Source organism: Vicia villosa, linkage group LG6 (genome assembly GCF_029867415.1).
Source record: "Vicia villosa cultivar HV-30 ecotype Madison, WI linkage group LG6, Vvil1.0, whole genome shotgun sequence".
Lineage (NCBI taxonomy): Eukaryota > Viridiplantae > Streptophyta > Magnoliopsida > Fabales > Fabaceae > Vicia > Vicia villosa.
Genome location: NC_081185.1, coordinates 106,031,525 through 106,052,824, shown reverse-complemented (window position 1 = coordinate 106,052,824; position 21,300 = coordinate 106,031,525). Strand labels below are relative to the sequence as shown.

Below are 21,300 nucleotides of genomic sequence, written 5' to 3'. Positions count from 1 at the left end.
AATCAAATTTGGGTTTAAATGGATAGAAATTTATGTATTTTTAAGAATAAATTTAATCATAAAAATTAATTTTCTTTTAACAGTTGCAGCACCGCAACAAAGAACACAGACGCAACTCAAGCCTTCTTTAACATTGAACAATAATTTACATTAGAGTGTTGCTATGTTTACACCAAAAATTTAACACCACACTTTTACACCATATCAAATACATCATATCCAATATGGTTGTTTGTGTCAAAGCTAGTAAAAATTAATGATTAAACATTTTAAAAAGTAAAACGCTATAATTATATGGTGTAAGTGTGTTAGTTTTTAATGTAAACATAATGTTTCTCTTTACATTAACATATGGAAATGAGTATAAAAATATTTGATATAGTTATAAAATCTCTTTTTTTGTTTACAAAAATTTGGAAAAATGAAAACATACTTCTACTATCTACAATGATTGTTTTAATCTCACATTCTCCTCAATGTCCTCCAACTTATTTTTGGCTCAATTTACTTTCGGCCCACTTAACCTTAGAAGTCCAAAGCATCTCTGAACCCATAAAGGGAAAACAGTGCTCGTCTCCTCGAGGACCCGACGACACTGGAGTAAGCTATTTGGTGCCTGACATGAGTGATCCCCGCGAGCACCCCACCTGACGAGGACTTACCTCCTCACCTAGACCCAAGTATGTCAAGCGTGCTCCCCGCGAGCACCTACTCCACCGAGGACCCTTCTCCCCGTAGGGTTCCTTCACATCCAACCCACTGAATAATATGGACTCCACGTGGTTCTTAAAAGACCGTGTCTCCCTTGAACTTCGGATTTGTTGACCAGGACGGAGAGCACTCACGTATCTCCAATATTTCCGCCTAGGAAACCTGGAAGTCTCCTAATTGGGCCTGAGAATCCAGCCTAGTAGCGAGATCATGGCCTAGCGCTTAGAGCTATAAATACCCTCTTTCACTAGAGGGTCAGGTATACATTCTCTTCTAACCTTTAGCTCGTACTTTCACTTTGATTGCTCATCTTCTTACTTTAGCATCGGAGTACCTTGCAGGTACACTCCCCCCCCCCCCCACACACACACTTCTCAAAAATCTAGTTCCGTGTCGTCGACCTTGACGATCCATCTGATCAGGTACGGTCAAAGATTATCTTCAGAATCAGAAAGTCAAAAGACACCACCACCATGTTTATACTTTTGTTGAGTACGATGTACCATAACAAATTACTTATAATTTTGATAAGATTATCATTACTTTTTGATTAAAAAAAATCGGCTTTTTTAAAAAATAAAAAATTTAATTTTTTTTATCAAAAATTAAAAAGTTAATTTTTATGAAAATATTTTGTGAAAAAATTTGGGCCTTGAAGCCTTACTTCAAATTTAAGGACCTTTATTTTGTGGCTCATTTACTTTTAAAAATTTAGGCCATTTATATTTTTAGGACCTTAGATATTAAGCCCTAGCCCTTTATATTGACACCTCAACTTGTATTCTTTCAAATGTCAATAGAGTTGTAAGAAAAAAAAAGCTATCGGAGAAGATACTCTTTCATGAAGTATTCTAACTTATGCATGAAATTTTCATGGTGATATAAAGTCGTACATGTATAAAAATGCAATTCACTGTATCACTTTTTGTAAATGTGACTTCGGAAAATGGATATTCGAAGACAATTTTTTTTTAATGTGACTTCGGAGAAGGATATCTGAAATCACTCATTTTTTATAGAAAAATGTGTCTTCGAATATGCATATCCGAAATATAGGAGCATCTTAGGATTTTCACCGCAGATATGTAAATACGATATGGGTGCATAGAGAATTTCCCTTTTCTTTTTGAATTCATGATCCATCCAACACATATGGAGGCTCAAGGTTAATTTTTTGTAATAAAGTATTTTAAGTTATTAAAAAAACATTTTACTCTTTATTTAATATTTAATCTATAAATCATTATTTTTTATTTGATAGATTATATTTTAATTTTTATAATTATCTAAATTTTTAACTTTGCTTGTATTTTTGAGTTTTTCTACTAATAAATTCTTATTTTCATTTTGTTTTCTATGCTACACTTTGCTTTAATGTCAAATTAATTTTTTTATATAGATAAATTTATTTTAAATTCTATTTCTAATTCAAATAGAATTTCAACATTTTTTTTAGTTTTGAATTTAAATATTTTGTTGGCAATTCTTGAAATATAATTTAATTCACGATAGAAACAAATAAGAAAAAATAATTTAAAAATAAAACAATTACACAAATATAAATATTTTAAATTAAAACTAAATAAAAGGAATTATATAAATAAAATATATTTTAACCCTTTTGATATGATTGAGTTGAGAGAACATACTCTAATTGAATTCAGTTGGTTTTTACTGAATTAATGTTTTAAAATGATTTCATCTATTTTGTCTTCAAAATATTAATGTTTTTTATTGAACTAATGTATCTTCATCCAATTCAATACGAGAATTATGTCAAAAGATTTATGACATGTGAAAATCTATACCTGATAGTAATGTATAACCAAAATCTGCAAACCTTTAACAATCTATCAAAGAACATTGATAATCACAGTTTGGAACATTGATTGTTATAATCAAAATTCTAGAACTGATTAAAGAAAAATAATTGATTAAAGGTGCAAAAAAAAAATGCACTATATCATGCTTGTTAGTTGTTATACACCAAAAGTCTAAATCTGATTAAAGCAAAAATATTGCTTAAAGAGTTGATGAGTTACGGTCAAGCAGGCCCGGCCCAAGGGGTAGGCGACCAAGGCCACCGCCTTGGGCCTCCAAATTTTGTTTTTCTATTATCCAATACTTGTTGTTCAAACATGCTGTTTGTGTTTTCAACAAAAATTGAAATACACTTTAATTATTTTGTAGTAAACATGCATAAATAATAATAATAATAATAACTATTGCCAAGAAAAAATAAAAAGTTTAGGAATAAATAATATTGACGATAGGCTTTACTTGATCTCAGGTTAGTAAAAATGTAATCTTTATAAATAGCCAAAAATAGTCCAAATCCAAAGGATAAATAATAGTTAAATTAAAAATAAGTAAAAATTTATTTAAGATAAACTTTTTTTCCAATTAAAATTGGATATAATGATTCTATTATCAACTAAAAAATATTAAATAATTAATTATAATAAATTAATATATAATTTAATTTTCAATATATATATATATATATATATATATATATATATATATATATATATATATATATATATATATATATATAAATTCGCCTTGGGCCTCAATATGCTTTAGGCCGGCCCTGCGGTCAAGAATTACGGACTAGACTCGGACTAGACCCTGTATAGTCGCTGAATTCTGAGACTATTACCCACTCCAACATCGGTTAAAAAACTTAGCAGCCAGCATATCAAGAATTAATGTGTGACAGTTCAGAATTGAAGAGTTGTTGTCCAGTTTATGGACTAGCATCAGCACAAGAGTTGAATTCTTTGAGACTTTAGTATTTACCACTTCAATGACTCTCTTCATCTCATTTACGGATTCAGGTAATTTGTAAAGCGGAACTACGAGTTTTTTTGCTATAAAAGTGGAGGGTGGGGTTGATTTGAGGGAGCCAGCATGTGATTTGAGGGATTCGAGGTAGGCTGATATGCGGGATTCATGATTGGGGGAAGGTTCTTCTAGGAAATCGAAAGCAACTGGCGATGCAATTCAGCAGCCTGATTGGGGGAAGGTCCTTCTAGGAAATCGAAAGCAACTGGCGATGCAATTCAGCGGCCTGATTGGGGGAAGGTCGTTGCACAAAATGAGGCAAGTTGGCGATGCTGAAGGAAGAAAGGACAGCAGTTTTAAGATTGGGAGTTTTTCTTGGGTTTAGTCCTAAAACTGTTTTCCTTTCTTCCTTCAGCATCCCCAACTTTCTTACTAAGTCTATAAGGAAAACTGCCCCATTTTGTGGAACAACCTTTCCCATCAGGCAGCTGAATTGCATCTCCAATTGCTTTCGATTTCCTAGAAGGACCTTCCCCCTATCAGGTAGCTGAATTATATTGTCAGTTGCTTTGGATTTCCTAGAAGGAAATTCCCCCAATCATGAATTTGAATTGCTTTCAATTTCCTAGAAGGACCTTCCCCAATCATGAATTGCATTGTTACCAAAACTTTCCCCCGATCATGAATTGCATTGTATGAATTGCATTGTATGAATTGCATTGTTCCCAAAACTGCCCGTTGCTTTCGACTTCCTAGAAGGACCTTTCCCATCAGCCTCAACACTACTATCTTCTTCATCATCATTTTTAGCATCCTTTTTCTTTTGGGCTAGGTTGGATAACTTCTTTAACTATTATCCATTATCCATTTAGCTTTAGTAGAACCGTATCGCTCCACTTTTAAAGTTTTCCTTGCCCACTCTGCAATTTGAACCTCAATAGGCAGCCACTTCTTTTTTTCACTGGCATCACAATCTTGAACCTCTTCTTCATCCCTGCTTACTTCATCTTTGCTCTATAAATCTGGTTTCATCATTTTCCTACCTAATTGATTGAAATTAGGAATAGGATAACACATGGACGTGATGAAGTTTATATATAAAAATAAAACAAGCATCAGAAATTAACATTCAAAAATCTAAAAATCTAATTAAACCTTATTAAGAATCAGAGACTGTGAATCATTCCAATGCTATAATACTTAAAAATCAAGTTTCCATAAATGAATCTCAAAAACCTAATTAAGAATCAAGATCGTGCATCCATGCTATAATACCAAAATACAAATCTACATTCAATTTGGATGATTAAATAACAAAATCTAAAAATTTAAATAGAAATTTGGATCGTAAAACAAAAAATTGCATAAATTAACAGCGAACATTACCTCTCTCTTCGTGGTAGTGGAGAAGAGAGAAGAGGATGAGATTCGTGGAACCGGAGAAGACAGAAAAGGAATACACTCGCGGAGACGAGAGAATAGGCAACTGTTTTATTAGAAGAGTAAAATGGTTGCGTTGAGAGTGTTGTGAAAGATGCATTTTTCAATATATAAGTGATTGAGTTAGGCTTGTTAACGATTTTCGATTTCTCTCTAGGATGATGCTATGTTTGGGAAGAAATGAGAATTCACCTGCAAGTTCTCACAAGACAACAACTTTTCCGGTTATTGATTAATAGTTAATTTTCCTAAAATATTAGACTCACATCCATGCGATGTACGGTTATATTTTATTAAAATATTGTTTCTTGATTACTATTATAGAAAAAAATTAAAATACATTTTTATATTGATTGTATTTCTAATTTAAAATATAAATTAATTGCTTTGATGTTTTATAGTAATATTTGATATTTTCAAATTAAGTTATATTATAAAATAATATAGTTGTTATATTTATTGATGAAAGTTTTATAAATAGGCGAGATTTAAAAGAATTAGTGAAACTATTATAAAGGATGACTCAGTAATAAGAAGGAAAAAGTATGTATAATATGTTAACCTATTTTTAATATTAATAAATTATTAGTTATAATTATAATATTGAAATAATAGTAAAGAAAATCAATTTTTACAAAGAATAGTTTTCTTCTCAATTATGGGCCCGTTTGTTTTGGCTTTTTTTAAAAATCATTTTTATAGTGTTACAAAATTTTGTGAAAAAAAATTTACAAAGAAACTTTTGATAAAAGCTTCAAATGAAAATTTTGTTTGAATATTTATTCTTAAAATGTGATTTTAGGTATTTCATCTATTTATGGGGAAAAAAATTGGACATCAAAATTTCAAAAAATCACTTAATTTTGAAGCTATTTCAAATAGATTTTCATAAAAATCATTTTTGAAATACAACTTTTTGAAAAACTTGCAATTTTGACTAAGTTTTGGTCTTCAATAATCTATGTTTAGAGAATAAAATATTTACATTCATCTTTCTCATCTCCCCTTTTGTATAGATTTTAAAAAATATAACATGATTAAAACTGGATGCATAAAAAATAAGGATATTATGTTTAGCATGTAACATCAATGAAAAAACATGTAACATCGATGAGAAATCAAATCAACGTGCATTAAGAATGTAAATATTTCTCTGAAATCAAATCAACATGCATTAAGAATGTAACTATTTCTCTATTCAATGTCATAAAAAAAATGCTCACTTCCAATTATTTATAATTTAGGTTTATATATTTAGGTAACTGTCTTCACGTTTTTAAAAACTTAATTAGTTATTTAAATTGATTTAGTGGGTGTCATGTCAACTACTTAAATTGATTTAGTGGGATGACATGGCATGTACAAACTAATTAAGTTACAAACTAATTAAGTGAAATAACCACATTGATTATAGAAATTAACATGGGATTACTTGAAAAGGTGGGTATATAAAAATTTATTATTATAATTATAATTATTATATTTATCAGTATCAATATTTATTTATTTAACTAATTGAATAAGTGGGGAGATTCATAGTAATTAATTAATTATTAATAATTTTTTATTTTATGAATTGGTAAAAAATATTTAGCGGGAAATTTTGGTGGGAGGAAGTTATAGGATTATAATTTAGTATGATATTATTATTATTATTATTATTATTATTATTATTATTAAATTAATTTTTTTAATAAAATATATTTAGGTTATTGCCTCACTACTTCTAATTATCCTTGTTTTTTCTACTACTACTTCTAATTTCTTTTATTTTAGTTCTTAAATCTAGTTCATAAAAATTCTACCAACCGTTATTATTTTTAATAAACCATGTTCCACCAACCCCAAACATGACATACACATGCTAAATCACTGATCATCAATCAAATGCATAAAAAAATCAATCTAAATAATTAAATAAAACACAAAATCAATTAAATAAATAATTAAAAGAAAACGACGTGTTACACAAAAATTACAAGCCTATGCTGCAGGAAATTCAAATAGCAGACAAAGAAAAACACATAGAACAATTTGAAGCTAACATGACATCCATTTAAAAAAAATGCCAAAATGGCTTAAGGGCCATTAGTACATGTATTATAAAAGTAAAAATTGGCGAAGAATGCTTAAATAAAAATCATTCACTAAAGGACAACTTTCATTTGCTCGAAGCGTATCTTTAAGAGGCAAATCTGCATGTCATTCATCAAGTCTTCATCTTATAGTGGCTTCTATGCTTAGGGCTATTATTGGACCTCTGAATCCGAGAATCAGACCGAAAACTGGACCGGTAGAACCGGATCAATGGACCGGCCGAAATGTTACTCGGTCTGGGAATGGATAATTTTTTTATCCGATACTAAAAATAGATACTATATTGGATACTTTTGTCGGATATACGAAGTAAAGGCCCGGGTTCGATCCAAAAAGTTGATCCATCACTGTTTCGACCCGGTCCGGATTTACCCGATTACTATTTCAGTCCGGTTCTTGGGATAGCAAATATCCGGACCGGACCGATAACAACCCTATACATGCTATATCTTTTGAAGGATTTGAATGTCAACTGCATCAAACAACCTGAGTTGTAATGTAACTCTTAAAGTGCAATTCATATTACATTTAATTCTGTCTTTCATGAGAGAAGAAAAATCTAGAAATAGATTATCATTTTGTGAGAGAAAAGGCTCAAAAGGGGTTCTAAGACTACTACATGTACCCACATAAGAGCAGTTAGCTGATTTTTTAACAAAGGCCTTAGCTCCTCCAAAGTTTAATTCATTTGTATCCAAGCATGGAATGATAAAGATTTACCATTGTCAAGTTTGTGGGAGCGTGTTGAATGACATAGAAAAGTCGGATCAAAATATAAAAGAAAAAAATGGTGATCACAAGTAACTTACATCTCAAGCAATGAATACTCAACAGCTTTTTGAATTCAGTGAGAAAAGTTAGTTATAATTCGATATAACTAGGCTTATCAATCTTATCATGTACTCAATTGAAGCTTGTATAAAAGCTCAATTACAAACTTGTTATTTTCTCTAACTAATTTACAACTATTATATATCTGATAATGTGAATTATCATAGACGAAATAGACTGATATTTCTTTAAATAGACATTGTTCTCCTACAAATGTGATAAATACCCTCTTTCACTAGAGGGTCAGATATACATTCTCTTCTAACCTTTAGCTCGTACTTGCACTCTGATTGCTCATCTTCTTACTTTAGCATCGGAGTACCTTACAGGTACACTCCCCCCCACACACACGCACTTCTCAAACAGGGGTGGCCTTGAGCACGGGCTCGTAGGGCGGGAGCCCAGGGCCCCATAATTTTAGGGCACCGATTTTTTTTTATCCATATATATATATATATATATATATATATATATATATATATATATTAAAAGAGAATTATTTATTACAAAAATACTTACTAAATATATTTTTTAAGAAAAAACACTAGTTAACAAAATTATAGGGGCACCACTTAATAAAATAATGTAATTTGTCATGAATAAAATATAGAGTAGAATAAAATCAATTAATATATCTAGAATTTAGCAACTAAAGAGTTTAATTGAGACACTAAAATTAAACAATGATATAGAAAATATTTTATATTATTGATCTCGAAATTAAGAGTGAAACATTACTTCAACTAACTAAACAAGATAATGATCCCTAAAATAAGAGTGAAGTCGAATCTTTAGAATCTCATGAAATTGGGAACTTTGAATTTTTAGTAGCCATGATTATTTGGTTTGAATTATTAACTGTTCTTAATGAAATTAGAAAAAGTTTAAAAAAAAAAAGACATGTGTATTGATGTGGCTATAGAACTGGCTAAATGTTTGATCAAGTATTTGAAAAAATATAGAGAATCTAAATTTGTAAATGCTAAGGCTAATGCTTAAAAGATTGAGAATGAAATAGAGATTGAATGCGTGTTTATTCAAAAACGTCAAATTAGTAGAAAATAACACTATGAAGAAAATTAATCTCAACCCACACAACTGAATCTTGAGTCTACTAAAGAGTCTTTTCAAAATCATTATTTCTTATATATTGTAGATCAAACAATTGGTTCACTTGATAGAAGATTTGAGCAGTATAGCACATATGCAAATATTTTTGGGATTCTTGTTTAGTATAGAAAGGCCTAGATCATTATTTGATATGAACTTGAAAGCATGTTGAAAACATCTTGAAACTTGTTTAAAACATGGCGATTCTCTTGATCTTGATGGTGAAATTTTATTTGAGGAATTGAAATTTATTAGAGAAGTTTTAACAGTTGAATCAAAATCAAGCTATATGATGTTGAGTTCTTTAGAGACTTTTAATTTTTTTTCCTAATGCACGCATAAATTATAGAGTAATATTGACTATTTTCATCGGTATTGCATCTGCTGAAAAAAATGTTACTAAATTAAAATTATTAACATCTTATTTGAGGTCAACTATGTCACAAGATAGATTAAATAGTCTTGCGTTGATTTCAATTAAAAATAAATTTTTGAAAACCTTGATTATGAACAAATTATTAACGATTTTGCAACAAAAAATGCTAAGACGGTGATATTTAAATAATTTTAAAGGTTTGGTCAATTTTTTATAGGAAAAAAAACGAGATCAAGAAGAAGAAGAATATGTCTCTTTATAGTGGTTTATATTTTGATGTAGTATAAACATTTATTCAAAGATCTATATTTCTATTCTTTTTGCACAATATCAAATGAAAATGTGTTTTTATCCAATTATTTTTTATCCTTATGTATTTATTGTTAAAAAATTATAGGGGCACCACTCTTTTGATTCGCCCAAGGCACCTAAATTCCAAGGACCTACCCTGTTCTCAAAGATCCAGTTCTGTGTCGGCCTTGACGATCCATCTGATCAGGTACGGTCAAAGATTATCTTCATAATCAGAAAGTCAAAGGACACCACCACCATGTTTATACTTTTGTTGAGTACGATGTACCATAACAAATTACTTAAATTTTTGATAAGATTATCATTACTTTTTGATTAAAAAAATCGGTTTTTTCAAAAAATAAAAAAATTTAGTTTTTTTATCAAAAATTAAAAAATCATTTTTTAATAAAAAATTAAAAAGTTAATTTTTATGAAAAATATTTTGTGAAAAAAATTGGACCTTGAAGCCTTACTTCAAATTTAAGGACCTTTATTTTGTGGCTCATTTACTTTTAAAAATTTAGGCCATTTATATTTTTAGGGCCTTAAATATTAAGCCTTAGCCCTTTAAATTGACTCCTCTACTTGTGTTCTTCCAAATGTCAATGGAGTTGTAAGAAAAAAAAGCTATCGGAGAAGATACTCTTTCACGAAGTATTCTAACTTATGCATGAAATTTTCATGGTGATATAAAGTCGTATATGTATAAAAAAGCAGTTCACTGTATCACTTTTTTTTAAATGTGACTTCGGAAATGGATATTCGAAAACACTTTTTTTTTAATGTGACTTCGGAGATGGATATCTGAAATCACTCATTTTTTATAGAAAAATGTGTCTTCGGATATGCATATCCGAAATACAATAACATCTTGAGATTTTCACCGCGGATTTGTAAGTACGATATGGGTGCATAGAGAATTTCCCTTTTCTTTTTGGAATTCATATCCATCCAACACATATGGAGGCTCAAGGTTAATTTTTTGTAATAAAGTATTTTAAGTTATTAAAAAAACATTTTACTCTTTATTTAATTTAAAAATCATTATTTTTTATTTGATAGATTATATTTTAATTTTTATAATTATCTAAATTTTTAACTTTGTTTGTATTTTTGAGTTTTTCTACTAATAAATTCTTATTTTCATTTTGTTTTCTATGCTACACTTTGCTTTAATGTCAAATTAAATTTTTTATATAGATAAATTTATTTTGAATTCTATTTCTAATTCAAATAGAATTTCAACATTTTTTTTAGTTTTGAATTTAAATATTTAGTTGGCAATTCTTGAAATATAATTTAATTCACGATAGAAACAAATAAGAAAAATATTTTAAAAATAAAACAATTACACAAATATAAATATTTTAAATTAAAACTAAATAAAAGGAATTATATAAATAAAATATATTTTAACCCTTTTGATATGATTGAGTTGACAGAACATACTCTAATTGAATTCAGTTGATTTTTACTGAATTAATGTTTTAAAATGATTTCATCTATTTTGTCTTCAAAGTATCAATGTTTTTATTGAACTAATGTATCTTCATCCAATTCAATTCGAGAATTATGTCAAAAGATTTTTGACATGTGAAAATCTATACCTGGTAGTAATGTATAACCAAAAGCAATCTAAGTAATGCAACTCTTTAACAATCTATCAAAAAATATTGGTAATCACAGTTTGGAACATTGATTGTTATAACCAAAATTTTTCTAGAACTGAAAAAAATTTGATTAAAGGTGCAAAAAATGCATTGTATCATAGAGCAATTTCTGAGGCATTAAGCCATGCTTGTTATACACCAAAAGTCTAAATCTGATTAAAGCAAAAATATTGCTTAAAGAATTGATGAGTTACGGTCAAGAATTACGGACTAGACCCTGTACAGTCGCTGAATTCTAAGAGACTATTACCCACTCCAACATCTGTTAAAAAACTCAACAGCCAGCATATCAAGAATTAATGTGTGACAGTTCAGAATTGAAGAGTTGTTGTCTAGCTTATGGACTAGCATCAGCACAAGAGTTGAATTCTTTGAGACTTTAGTATTTACCACTTCAATGCCTCTCTTCATCTCATTTACGGATTCAGTTAATTTGTAAAGTTCAGACATAACTTCCGGCTCTTTCGCAGAACTACGAGTTTTTTTGGGTATAAAGGTGGAGGGTGGGGTTGATTTGAGGGAGCCAGCATGTGATTTGAGGGATTCGAGGTAGGCTGATATGAGGGATTCATGATTGGGGGAAGGTTCTTCTAGGAAATCGAAAGCAATTGGCGATGCAATTCAGCTGCCTGATTGGGGGAAGGTCCTTCTAGGAAATCGAAAGCAACTGGCGATGCAATTCAGCGGCCTGACTGGGGGAAGGTCGTTCCACAAAATGGGGCAAGTTGGCGATGCTGAAGGAAGAAAGGACATCAGTTTTAAGATTGGGAGTTTTCCTGGGTTTAGTCCTAAAATTGTTGTTCTTTCTTCCTTCAGCATCGCCAACTTTCTTACTAAGTCTACAAAGAAAACTGCCCCATTTTGTGGAACAACCTTCCCCATCATGTAGCTGAATTGCATCTCCAATTGCTTTCGATTTCCTAGAAGGACCTTCCCCCAATCAGGTAGCTGAATTGCATTGTGAGTTGCTTTGTATTTCCTAGAAGGAAATTCCACCAATCATAAATTTAAATTGCATCGCCAGTTGCTTTCGATTTACTAGAAGGACCTTCCCCAATCATGAATTGCATTGTTACCAAAACTTTCCCCCAATCATTAATTGCATTGTATGAATTGTATTGTTACCAAAACTGCCGGTTGCTTTCGACTTCCTAGAAGGACCTTTTCCATCACCCTCAACACTACTATCTTCTTCATAATCACTTTTAGCATCCTTTTTCTTTTGGGTTAGGTTGGATAACTTCTTAACTTCTATCCATTATCCATTGAGCTTTAGTAGAAACGTATAGCTTCAATTTGAACCTCTATAGGCAGCCACTTCTTTTTTTTTATTGGCATCACAATCTTGAACCTCTTCTTCATTATCACTGCTTACTTCATCTTTGCTCTATAAATCTGGTTTCGTCATTTTCCTACCTAATCGATTGAAATTAGGAATTGGATAACAAATGGACGTGATGAAGTTTATATATAAAAATAAAATAAGCATCAGAGATTAACATTCGAAAATCTAAAAATCTAATTAAACCTTATTAAGAATCAAAGACTGCGTATCATTCCAATGCTATAATACCTACAAATCAAGTTTCCATAAATGAATCTCAAAACCTAATTAAGAATGAAAGATCGTGCATGGATGCTATAATACCTAAAATTTCAAGTTCTATAAATAAATCTAAAACCTAATCAAAAATTGGATCGTAAACCTATAAAATCACAATACAAATCTACATTCAATTTTGATGATTAAATAACAAAAACAGCCAGAGAAGAGAGAAAAGGACGACACTCGCGGAGACGAGAGAATAGGTAACTGTTTTGTTAGAAGAGTAAAATGGTTGTGTTCTAAGAGTGTTGAGAAAGATGCATTTTTTAATATACAAGTGATTGAGTTAGGCTTGTTAACGATTTTCGATTTATCTCTACGATGATGCTAAGTTTGAGAAGAAATGAGAATTCACCGCAAGTTCTCACAAGACAACAACTTTTCCCAATTATTCATTAATAGTTAATTTTACTAAAATACTAGACGCCCATCCGTGCGATGCACGGTTATATTTTATTAAAATATTGTTCATGATTATTATTATAGAAAAAAATTAAAATACATTTTTATAATATTTTTATATTGATTGTGTTTCTAATTTAAAATATAAATTAATTGCTTTGATGTTTTATAGCAATATTTGATATTTTCAAATTAAGTTATATTGTAAAATAATATAGTTGTTATGTTTATTGATGAAAGTTTTATAAATAGGAGAGATTTAAAAGAATTAGCGAAATTATTATAAAGGTAATAAGAAGAAAAAAGTATGTATAATATGTTAACCTATTTTTAATATTAATAAATTATTAATTATAATTATAATATTGAAATAATAGTAAAGAAAATCAATTTTTACAAAGAATAGTTTTCTTCTCAACCAAATTGTAAATAGAGAAGGGTGGAGAATCATTTTTGATATGTAGTAGTTTATTCAAATACGTGACTTTAGTATGACATATGATAAAGTGCTTTAGTATGACATACGGTCGAAATGTTATTCTGTCCGGGAATGGATAATTTTTTTATCCGATACTAAAAATAGATACTATATTGGATACTTTTGTCGGATATCCAAAGTAACGGTCCGGTTCCAATCCAAAAAATTGATCCTTCACTGTTTCGGCTCGGTCCGATTTACCCGATTACTATTTCGGTCCGGTTCTCGGGATAGCAAATATCCGGACCGGACCGATAACAGCCCTAGATATGCTATATCTTTTGAAGTATTTGAATGTCAAATGCATCAAACAACCTGAGTTGTAATGTAACTCTTGAAGTGCAATTTATATTGCATTTAATTCTGTCTTTCATGAGAGAACAAAAATCTAGAAATAGATTATCATTTTGTGAGAGAAAAGGTTCAAAAGGTGTTTTAAGACTACTACCTATATCCACACAAGAGCAATTAACTGATTTTTTAACAAAGGCCTTAGCTCCTCCAAAGTTTAATCCATTTGTATCCAAGCATTGAATGATAAAGATTTACCATTGTCAAATTTGTGGGAGCGTGTTGAATGACATAGAAAAGTCGGATCAAAATATAAAAGAAAAAAATGGTGATCACAAGTAACTTACATCTCAAGCAATGAATACTCAACAGCTTTTTGAATTCAGTGAGAAAAGTTAGTTATAATTCGATATAACTAGGCTTATCAATCTTATCATGTACTCAATTGAAGCTTGTATAAAAGCTCAATTACAAACTTGTTATTTTCAATAACTAATTTACAACTATTACATATATCTGATAATGTGAATTATCATAGACGAACTAGACTGATATTTCTTTAAATAGACATTGTTCTCCTACAAATGTGATAAGAGTCGGTCCAACATATTGAGTTACTGAATAAGGGATTAATGTATGGAAGCTTATAAGTAGTCCAATGCAAACCATGATTTCTGATGTTAGTAGAACTTGCCTACAAGTACAAGCCAACCAGCAAGTAAAGATCAAATATGAATTTGTAGCTAGGATAAAAAAGCGCGGCCTATGACCCTTTTAGGTAACGAATTTTAAGCCATTGTCTATTTTTCTGTTGCCTAAACTCAAAAAATGTTGTAGTAATAATATAAACTTGAAGGTTTACCTTTCTTAAAAAATGTTGCTGATGTAGCTTCCGATAATAATATTCACGGGAAAGACAATAAGACCAAGGCATGCAAGGAAAAAGGCTACTTTGGTTGTCGACCAAATAAAATAGTATTCTGTTATAAGACTTGATTCAGCAAGCAATATCTCCATTGCATACTTGAACATAAAATACACAAACAATTGAACCTAGTAAAAATATTCATAGTTAATGCAATAGCTGGACCACGAGCCATTCCAAGTGCACTTGCACTAACAAAACCTGCTGATGCTTGCATCCGAAGTTTTACCGGCACACGGTCGCTGATATAATGCCTATTCACCGCCCTTGCAGAGCCTAGCCCGCAGAAAAGTCGTCCCGTACGAAGAACTACTACTGAGTTAAGATCATAGGCCAATGCATACGTAGTGTTTCCTATTAGAAGAACAATGGTACTGAATATAAGAGGCTTTAGATACGATCGATTTGACCACACGCTGAAATAAACAGAAGCAGACACCTATGTAAAAGCCATTGAACCGATGACCGTACCACAGACACTTGCAGCAGCTCCAAGGTTCAAAGAGTAGTTGTCGGCTGTAGGTAGAATAATGTAAGTATTGACCATATACAAAAATGTGATGGCCAAGTTCAAAAGAAGTAACATAAAATGATATCTTTCGTCAATAGTGTTTTCTTGGGACGGAGATGGTGATAGTTCCTCTTGCTGCATGATAAAAGCATGTCTTCCTAAATACTGAAGGAAATTGGATAATTTGTCTGCTGCTGCTTTGATAGATACAAGAATTGGATCCTTCAAGAAAAATTTAAAAGGAAATCCTCATCAAGCGTTTAAACAATACCAACCATGACAGTATAATAATGTAAATAATGGATCAAGAACTAACTTGATGAGCATAAGAAGGTTGATCATATATAGAAATGTAGCTTCACTTTTGTAAATCATGAATGTCTGCAAGATTATGATACAAGACTCCCACAACAGCACCAATTCCCTGCAAAGAATCTTTTATATGATACCAAAGATGGTACAAAATATTACCTTACATTTTTCAACATTAGTATTTTAAAAGTATTAGAGTCGTCTTTGAGAATGTGCAACATGGGCTAAAGGATAAGCCTCAATTTTTTTACATTTGAATTGAGCTAAATAAGGATTCATAATAGAGTTGTCACTGTTAAACCATGACTAAACAGAGCCTTTAATTGTTTTTATCACAGTTCAGTCGTAACTAACCTATACGTGATCTCCAAAAACTTAAGACGGTCTTGAATATTAATTAACCAGGATATATATCAGGGTCAGAAGCATTACCACGTGCGTTAGAATCTGTCTTAGCTGAGAATAAGGATGATTTGCGCGAGTCTTGACATAATAGTCGGCGAATTTATAGCCGATTCGTTTATCAAACTTCTTCAAGATCTTTCTCAAACCAGTAGCATTCATTTCCACAAAATAAAGAAGCTTTAATAGATATCTTCCAACTTCTCTATATGCTTCTTGGATTTCAGATATCTTAGAACAATCTGGCAGCTGTACAACATTTTGGTGATCTTCTTCAATACGCGTAAGCCTCCCCGCCATAACTCTTTGTTGCTCAAGCAGAAATAAAACAATTTTTTCTATCTGAAACTCAAAAGCAAAGAAAGACTTAAAAAAATTCCCAGTTACTTATTGTCTTATAAAGCATGGACACAAACACGAACGCCAGACACGATAACACGCTGACACCAACACTGACACCAACATATCCTTAGATATATTGACCTGATTGTCTAGAGGTAATGAAAAGTCCCAGAGTACGTTATGGTGATTTTGAGCTCCAACCTCAATTTGTTCAGTGTATCTCTTGGCTTTCTTCTTCATAAACTTATAGTTAATGTAGTACCTGGAAGAAGAAAAAAAAGTTAAAGCACATGTTACCTGAATCAAAACAGTTTATTTCTATGACTTACCTTTGTTGTTATTATTATATTTTTATATATAAAGTTTCAATTGATTTCATATTTTGGCAATAATTTATGATATAGTAATGATCTCATGGCATTGCATATAACTATAAAGTTTTATAGTAATGTGTTACACTGAAATCAAATCTCTCTAATGTTTGATCTCTTACCTATATAAGATTGGGACTCTGTCCCTATTTCATTTGAACCTAAGGTTTTGTTTGGTCGTATCGAATAAAATAAGTGATATTCAATTATTTGGATTAGTTAAAATTATGAGTTTCATCCATTCAATCTCATCACTTACTACTCAGGAAGATATGAAAATATCTTGAATAGTTTTGATAAAGAATTGAATGAATGTGAATCCGGTCTTTTTTATTAATTCCAAATCATATATTTATACAACAAAATTATGACAAATTTTTCTAAAATATCATGCAAAATTTATGCTAATAAAATATAGAGATTAAAATTTCAGATTTTAAAATAGGGAGGCCAAAACTCAAAAAAAAAAAAAAATGATAATAGGGGGATAAAATTGCAATTAAGCTTATAATTTTTAAATTTGACATACAAATTTATGAGTAATCAATCTATTTTTTTACATCTTACACCAAAAAAAAATTGTATTATTCAAACTTTTCTAATTAATCCATAATTAATATTTTTAGAGTAACTTTTATGAAATAAAATAAGTGAAATGGAACGGAGCGGAATGAAATAGATGCGAATGAAAATTCAATTATATAGTTCAAATATTTTAGATATTTTAGGATGGAGCGAGATAAATTATCAATTCTACCTAAATCAGAGTGAAAGAAATACGACAATAAGTGATAAAATACAATAAATTTTATATCTCTTCGCTCTGTTTCGTTTCATCCTACTTTAATTGATCCAGATAATGAGACTTCACCTCATATGATTTTATTCCCCTTCATTTCATCTTGTTACTGTTGAGAATCAAGTGTGAGTGTGGATAATAGTCCCACATTAGAAATGTGTGTGGTGACTTGAGCATATATAAGTGGGAGAACCCACTCACCTATCACCTTAAGGTTTTAGGTGAGAAGTGGTGTCTCTCCCACAAAGGTGTGTTGCTCAAAGGAATGTCCCAGAATAAACAATGCTCCCGACTCGACCCTCCCCCGATGTTGCGCTAACAATGGTATCATGAGCCTTTGGTTCAAGAAAAAGGGACCGGCTAAAACTTGTAGTTGAAAGTCAACGGATACATGTAGTTGAAGAGAATCAACAGATACATGTAGTTGAAGTCAACGGATACAAGTGTATGTGGAAGAGGAGCTTCCACATGAGGGGGAGCATTGTGTAAGACTCACACTTGAGGGGGAGTGTTGAGAATCAAGTGTGAGTGTGGATAATAGTCCCACATTAGAAATGTGTGTGGTGACTTGAGCATATATAAGTGGGAGAACCCACTCACCTATCACCTTAAGGTTTTAGGTGGAGAAGTGGTGTCTCTCCCACAAAGGTGTGTTGCTCAAAGGAATGTCCCAGAATAAACAATGCTCCCGACTCGACCCTCCCCCGATGTTGCGCTAACAGTTACATCTTTCTAAAACATAAACATAATCTATAAATTAAAACACAACCTTTACTATAGAGTTAAAAAAAAGTAAGAAAAAGTTTAGGTGCCTTATAAAATTGAAACCTATGTTTTGTCGAACACCCAAATCATGCTCAAAGCTGACCCTACCCCATGCACTTCGGAGGAAGGTTGCTACCTTCATCCCAAAGTTGTCTTTAACCTCGATGTTCTTGGATTCTTCTTAGTTTTGGAATTCCCTCACACATAATTCTTCAAATTAACTTCTACTCTTAACACTTCCAAGCAACTTTTGGCAGAAACGTCACACAAGTTTTTTTTTTCTTACTTTTGGCATATTCTTATCACCTACTACTTCTACTATATTATATGAATATATGTGATGGAGATATAATAGAAAAAGTTGATTATGACTATGTGTTAAATAAGGGAAAATTAAGATGCTCATTGTCATTATTAATTAAACAAATACTAATAACAAGTAGTTTAGATATATAAAAAAAAAAAACCTCACTCTATATAAGTTTAAATTGTGGAACCCACATGAAAGTGCCTTAAGAATTAGAGGTAAAGTTTTTTCAACTTTTCTCCTATCCTTCACTTTAAAGTTAGATATAGAATGTAATTTATGCTTCCCCGCTAATCTTTTGAAATTTTTGGTCATTTTCTATGTAAGATACTTAACTTAAGATGCTTACATATATAATGGCATGGCCCAATAGACATGGACATTGTAGCTAAGTAACAAATCTCAATGGAGAAGTTTGGAATATGCATTGCTTTTCTTTTCTTTCTTTTGATTCTAAGTTCTAATGCTTTTAGTTTGGTGGATGAAGAGGCATTAAAGGATGACCAAAATCATGTTGAAAAATCTTTCAGAAATTATTGGTATGATCATGCATGCACCCTCTAGCTGTTATATTTTACTCCTACGAGGTTTCTCTAAAATTTTTTTTGTTTAACCTTGACACTTGAATATTTGGTTTTCTTAATGATGTTTAAGGAGTGAGATTATGTCGGATATTGAAGACGATGAATGGCAAATGGTACAGACGAAAGGAAACCAATTTGTGGTGAATGATCAACCTTTTTATATAAATGGATTCAACACATATTGGTTGATGATGTTTGCTGCAGATAACTCCACCAGAGGAAAAGTCACTGATGTCTTCAAAGAAGCATCCTCAAAAGGTATGACAGTTTGTCGGACTTGGGCTTTCAATGACGGCCAATGGCGAGCCCTGCAGAAATCCCCTTCAGTTTATGATGAAGATGTTTTCAAGGTACCCCTAACTTGATTGAAATATGATAATCATCTATGTTACATTACACCGACGTTTCTGACCAGAGATGTCTCGGTGTCTGTCTAGCGTCTGTGTTTGCGTTAGCGTTTATAATGTAAATTTTACTATTTTGAGTGACAGGCATTGGACTTTGTGGTAAGTGAAGCAAAGAAATACAAAATCAGGTTGATATTATCATTGGCTAACAATTGGGAGGCATATGGTGGCAAAGCACAATATGTGAAATGGGGCAATGCTGCTGGCCTTAACTTGACCTCTGATGATGACTTCTTCTCACATCCAACCCTTAGAAGCTACTATAAGTCTCATGTAAAGGCAAGTTTCACCTCAAAACCAACATTGCTTTTATTTTGAGCATTATTATTGTTATTATATTTCTCAATACTGAATCGAGTTTCACCGTGTAGACTGTGCTCAATAGAGTTAACACATTCACAAATATCACTTATAAGGAAGATCCTACTATTTTTGCCTGGGAATTGATGAATGAGCCTAGATGCAACTCAGATCCCACAGGTGATAAATTACAGGATTGGATACAAGAAATGGCATTCCATGTGAAGAAAATTGATCCGAAACACCTAGTGGAGATTGGACTAGAAGGATTTTATGGCCCCTCGACACCGCAGAGACTTCAGTTCAATCCAAATACTTACGCTCAACAGGTTGGAACCGATTTTATCAGGAACCACCAAGTTCTTGGTGTGGACTTTGCTTCTGTTCACATGTATGCTGACTCTTGGTAAGTATGTGACGTGTTATTAGATACTAAGCTAACCATTTATCCAAATTTTCGCACCTTTTGATACAAATAGTACAACAGTTTCTAACTCGGTCGATTATCTTATTTGAAGGGTTTCACCACAAATTTCCGATACACATATCTCATTTGTGAAATCATGGATGGATGCACACATAGAGGATGCTGAAAAGTACCTTGGAATGCCGGTTATTTTTTCTGAGTTTGGTGTATCGTCCAAAGATCCTGGCTACAATTTAACGTATAGAGACACGCTAATAAGCACGGTTTACAGTTCCATCCTAAACTCAACGAAGAAAGGAGGAAGTGGAGCTGGAAGCCTATTGTGGCAGGTTTTTCCTGACGGAACGGATAATATGGATGATGGTTATGCGATTGTTTTGTCAAAATTTCCTTCCACTTCAAGTATTGTATCTCTTCAGTCTTATAGGCTTGGTTTGTTCAACTCCTTGTGTTCTTCCAAATGCCAATGGAGTTGTAAGAAGAAAAGGCTATTGGAGAAGATACTCTTTCACGAAGTATTCTAACTTATGCATGAAATTTTCAATTATAAAGCTATGGTGATATAAAGTCATACATGTATAAATATGCGGTTCACCGTATCACTCTAAGTGTATCACATATTTAGCTTTGTTTGAATAAACAGCTTAATTAAGCACGTATCATATAAATGTTTATGTATAAGCTATTATTAACTTGGTTCCATAAGCTATTTAGGATTGCCTATGGAAATAAGCTGAAAACAGTTTATGAACATG

The 21,300-nt window shown here is 31.5% G+C and overlaps 1 protein-coding gene and 1 pseudogene across 1 annotated transcript; one reads left to right on the top strand and one right to left on the bottom strand.

Annotated features, from left to right (window-relative positions):
* Positions 1 to 14,957: 14,957 nt before the first annotated feature.
* On the bottom strand, positions 14,958 to 19,142 carry LOC131614289 (SPX domain-containing membrane protein At1g63010-like; annotated as a pseudogene).
* Positions 19,126 to 21,213, top strand: LOC131609476 (mannan endo-1,4-beta-mannosidase 6-like). Its single transcript, XM_058881171.1, has 5 exons — positions 19,126 to 19,366; positions 19,482 to 19,761; positions 19,903 to 20,097; positions 20,190 to 20,524; positions 20,637 to 21,213. Exons 1-5 carry the CDS (start codon positions 19,233 to 19,235, stop codon positions 21,067 to 21,069), a joined length of 1,377 nt encoding a protein of 458 aa, XP_058737154.1. The 5' UTR covers positions 19,126 to 19,232; the 3' UTR covers positions 21,070 to 21,213.
* Positions 21,214 to 21,300: the final 87 nt, after the last annotated feature.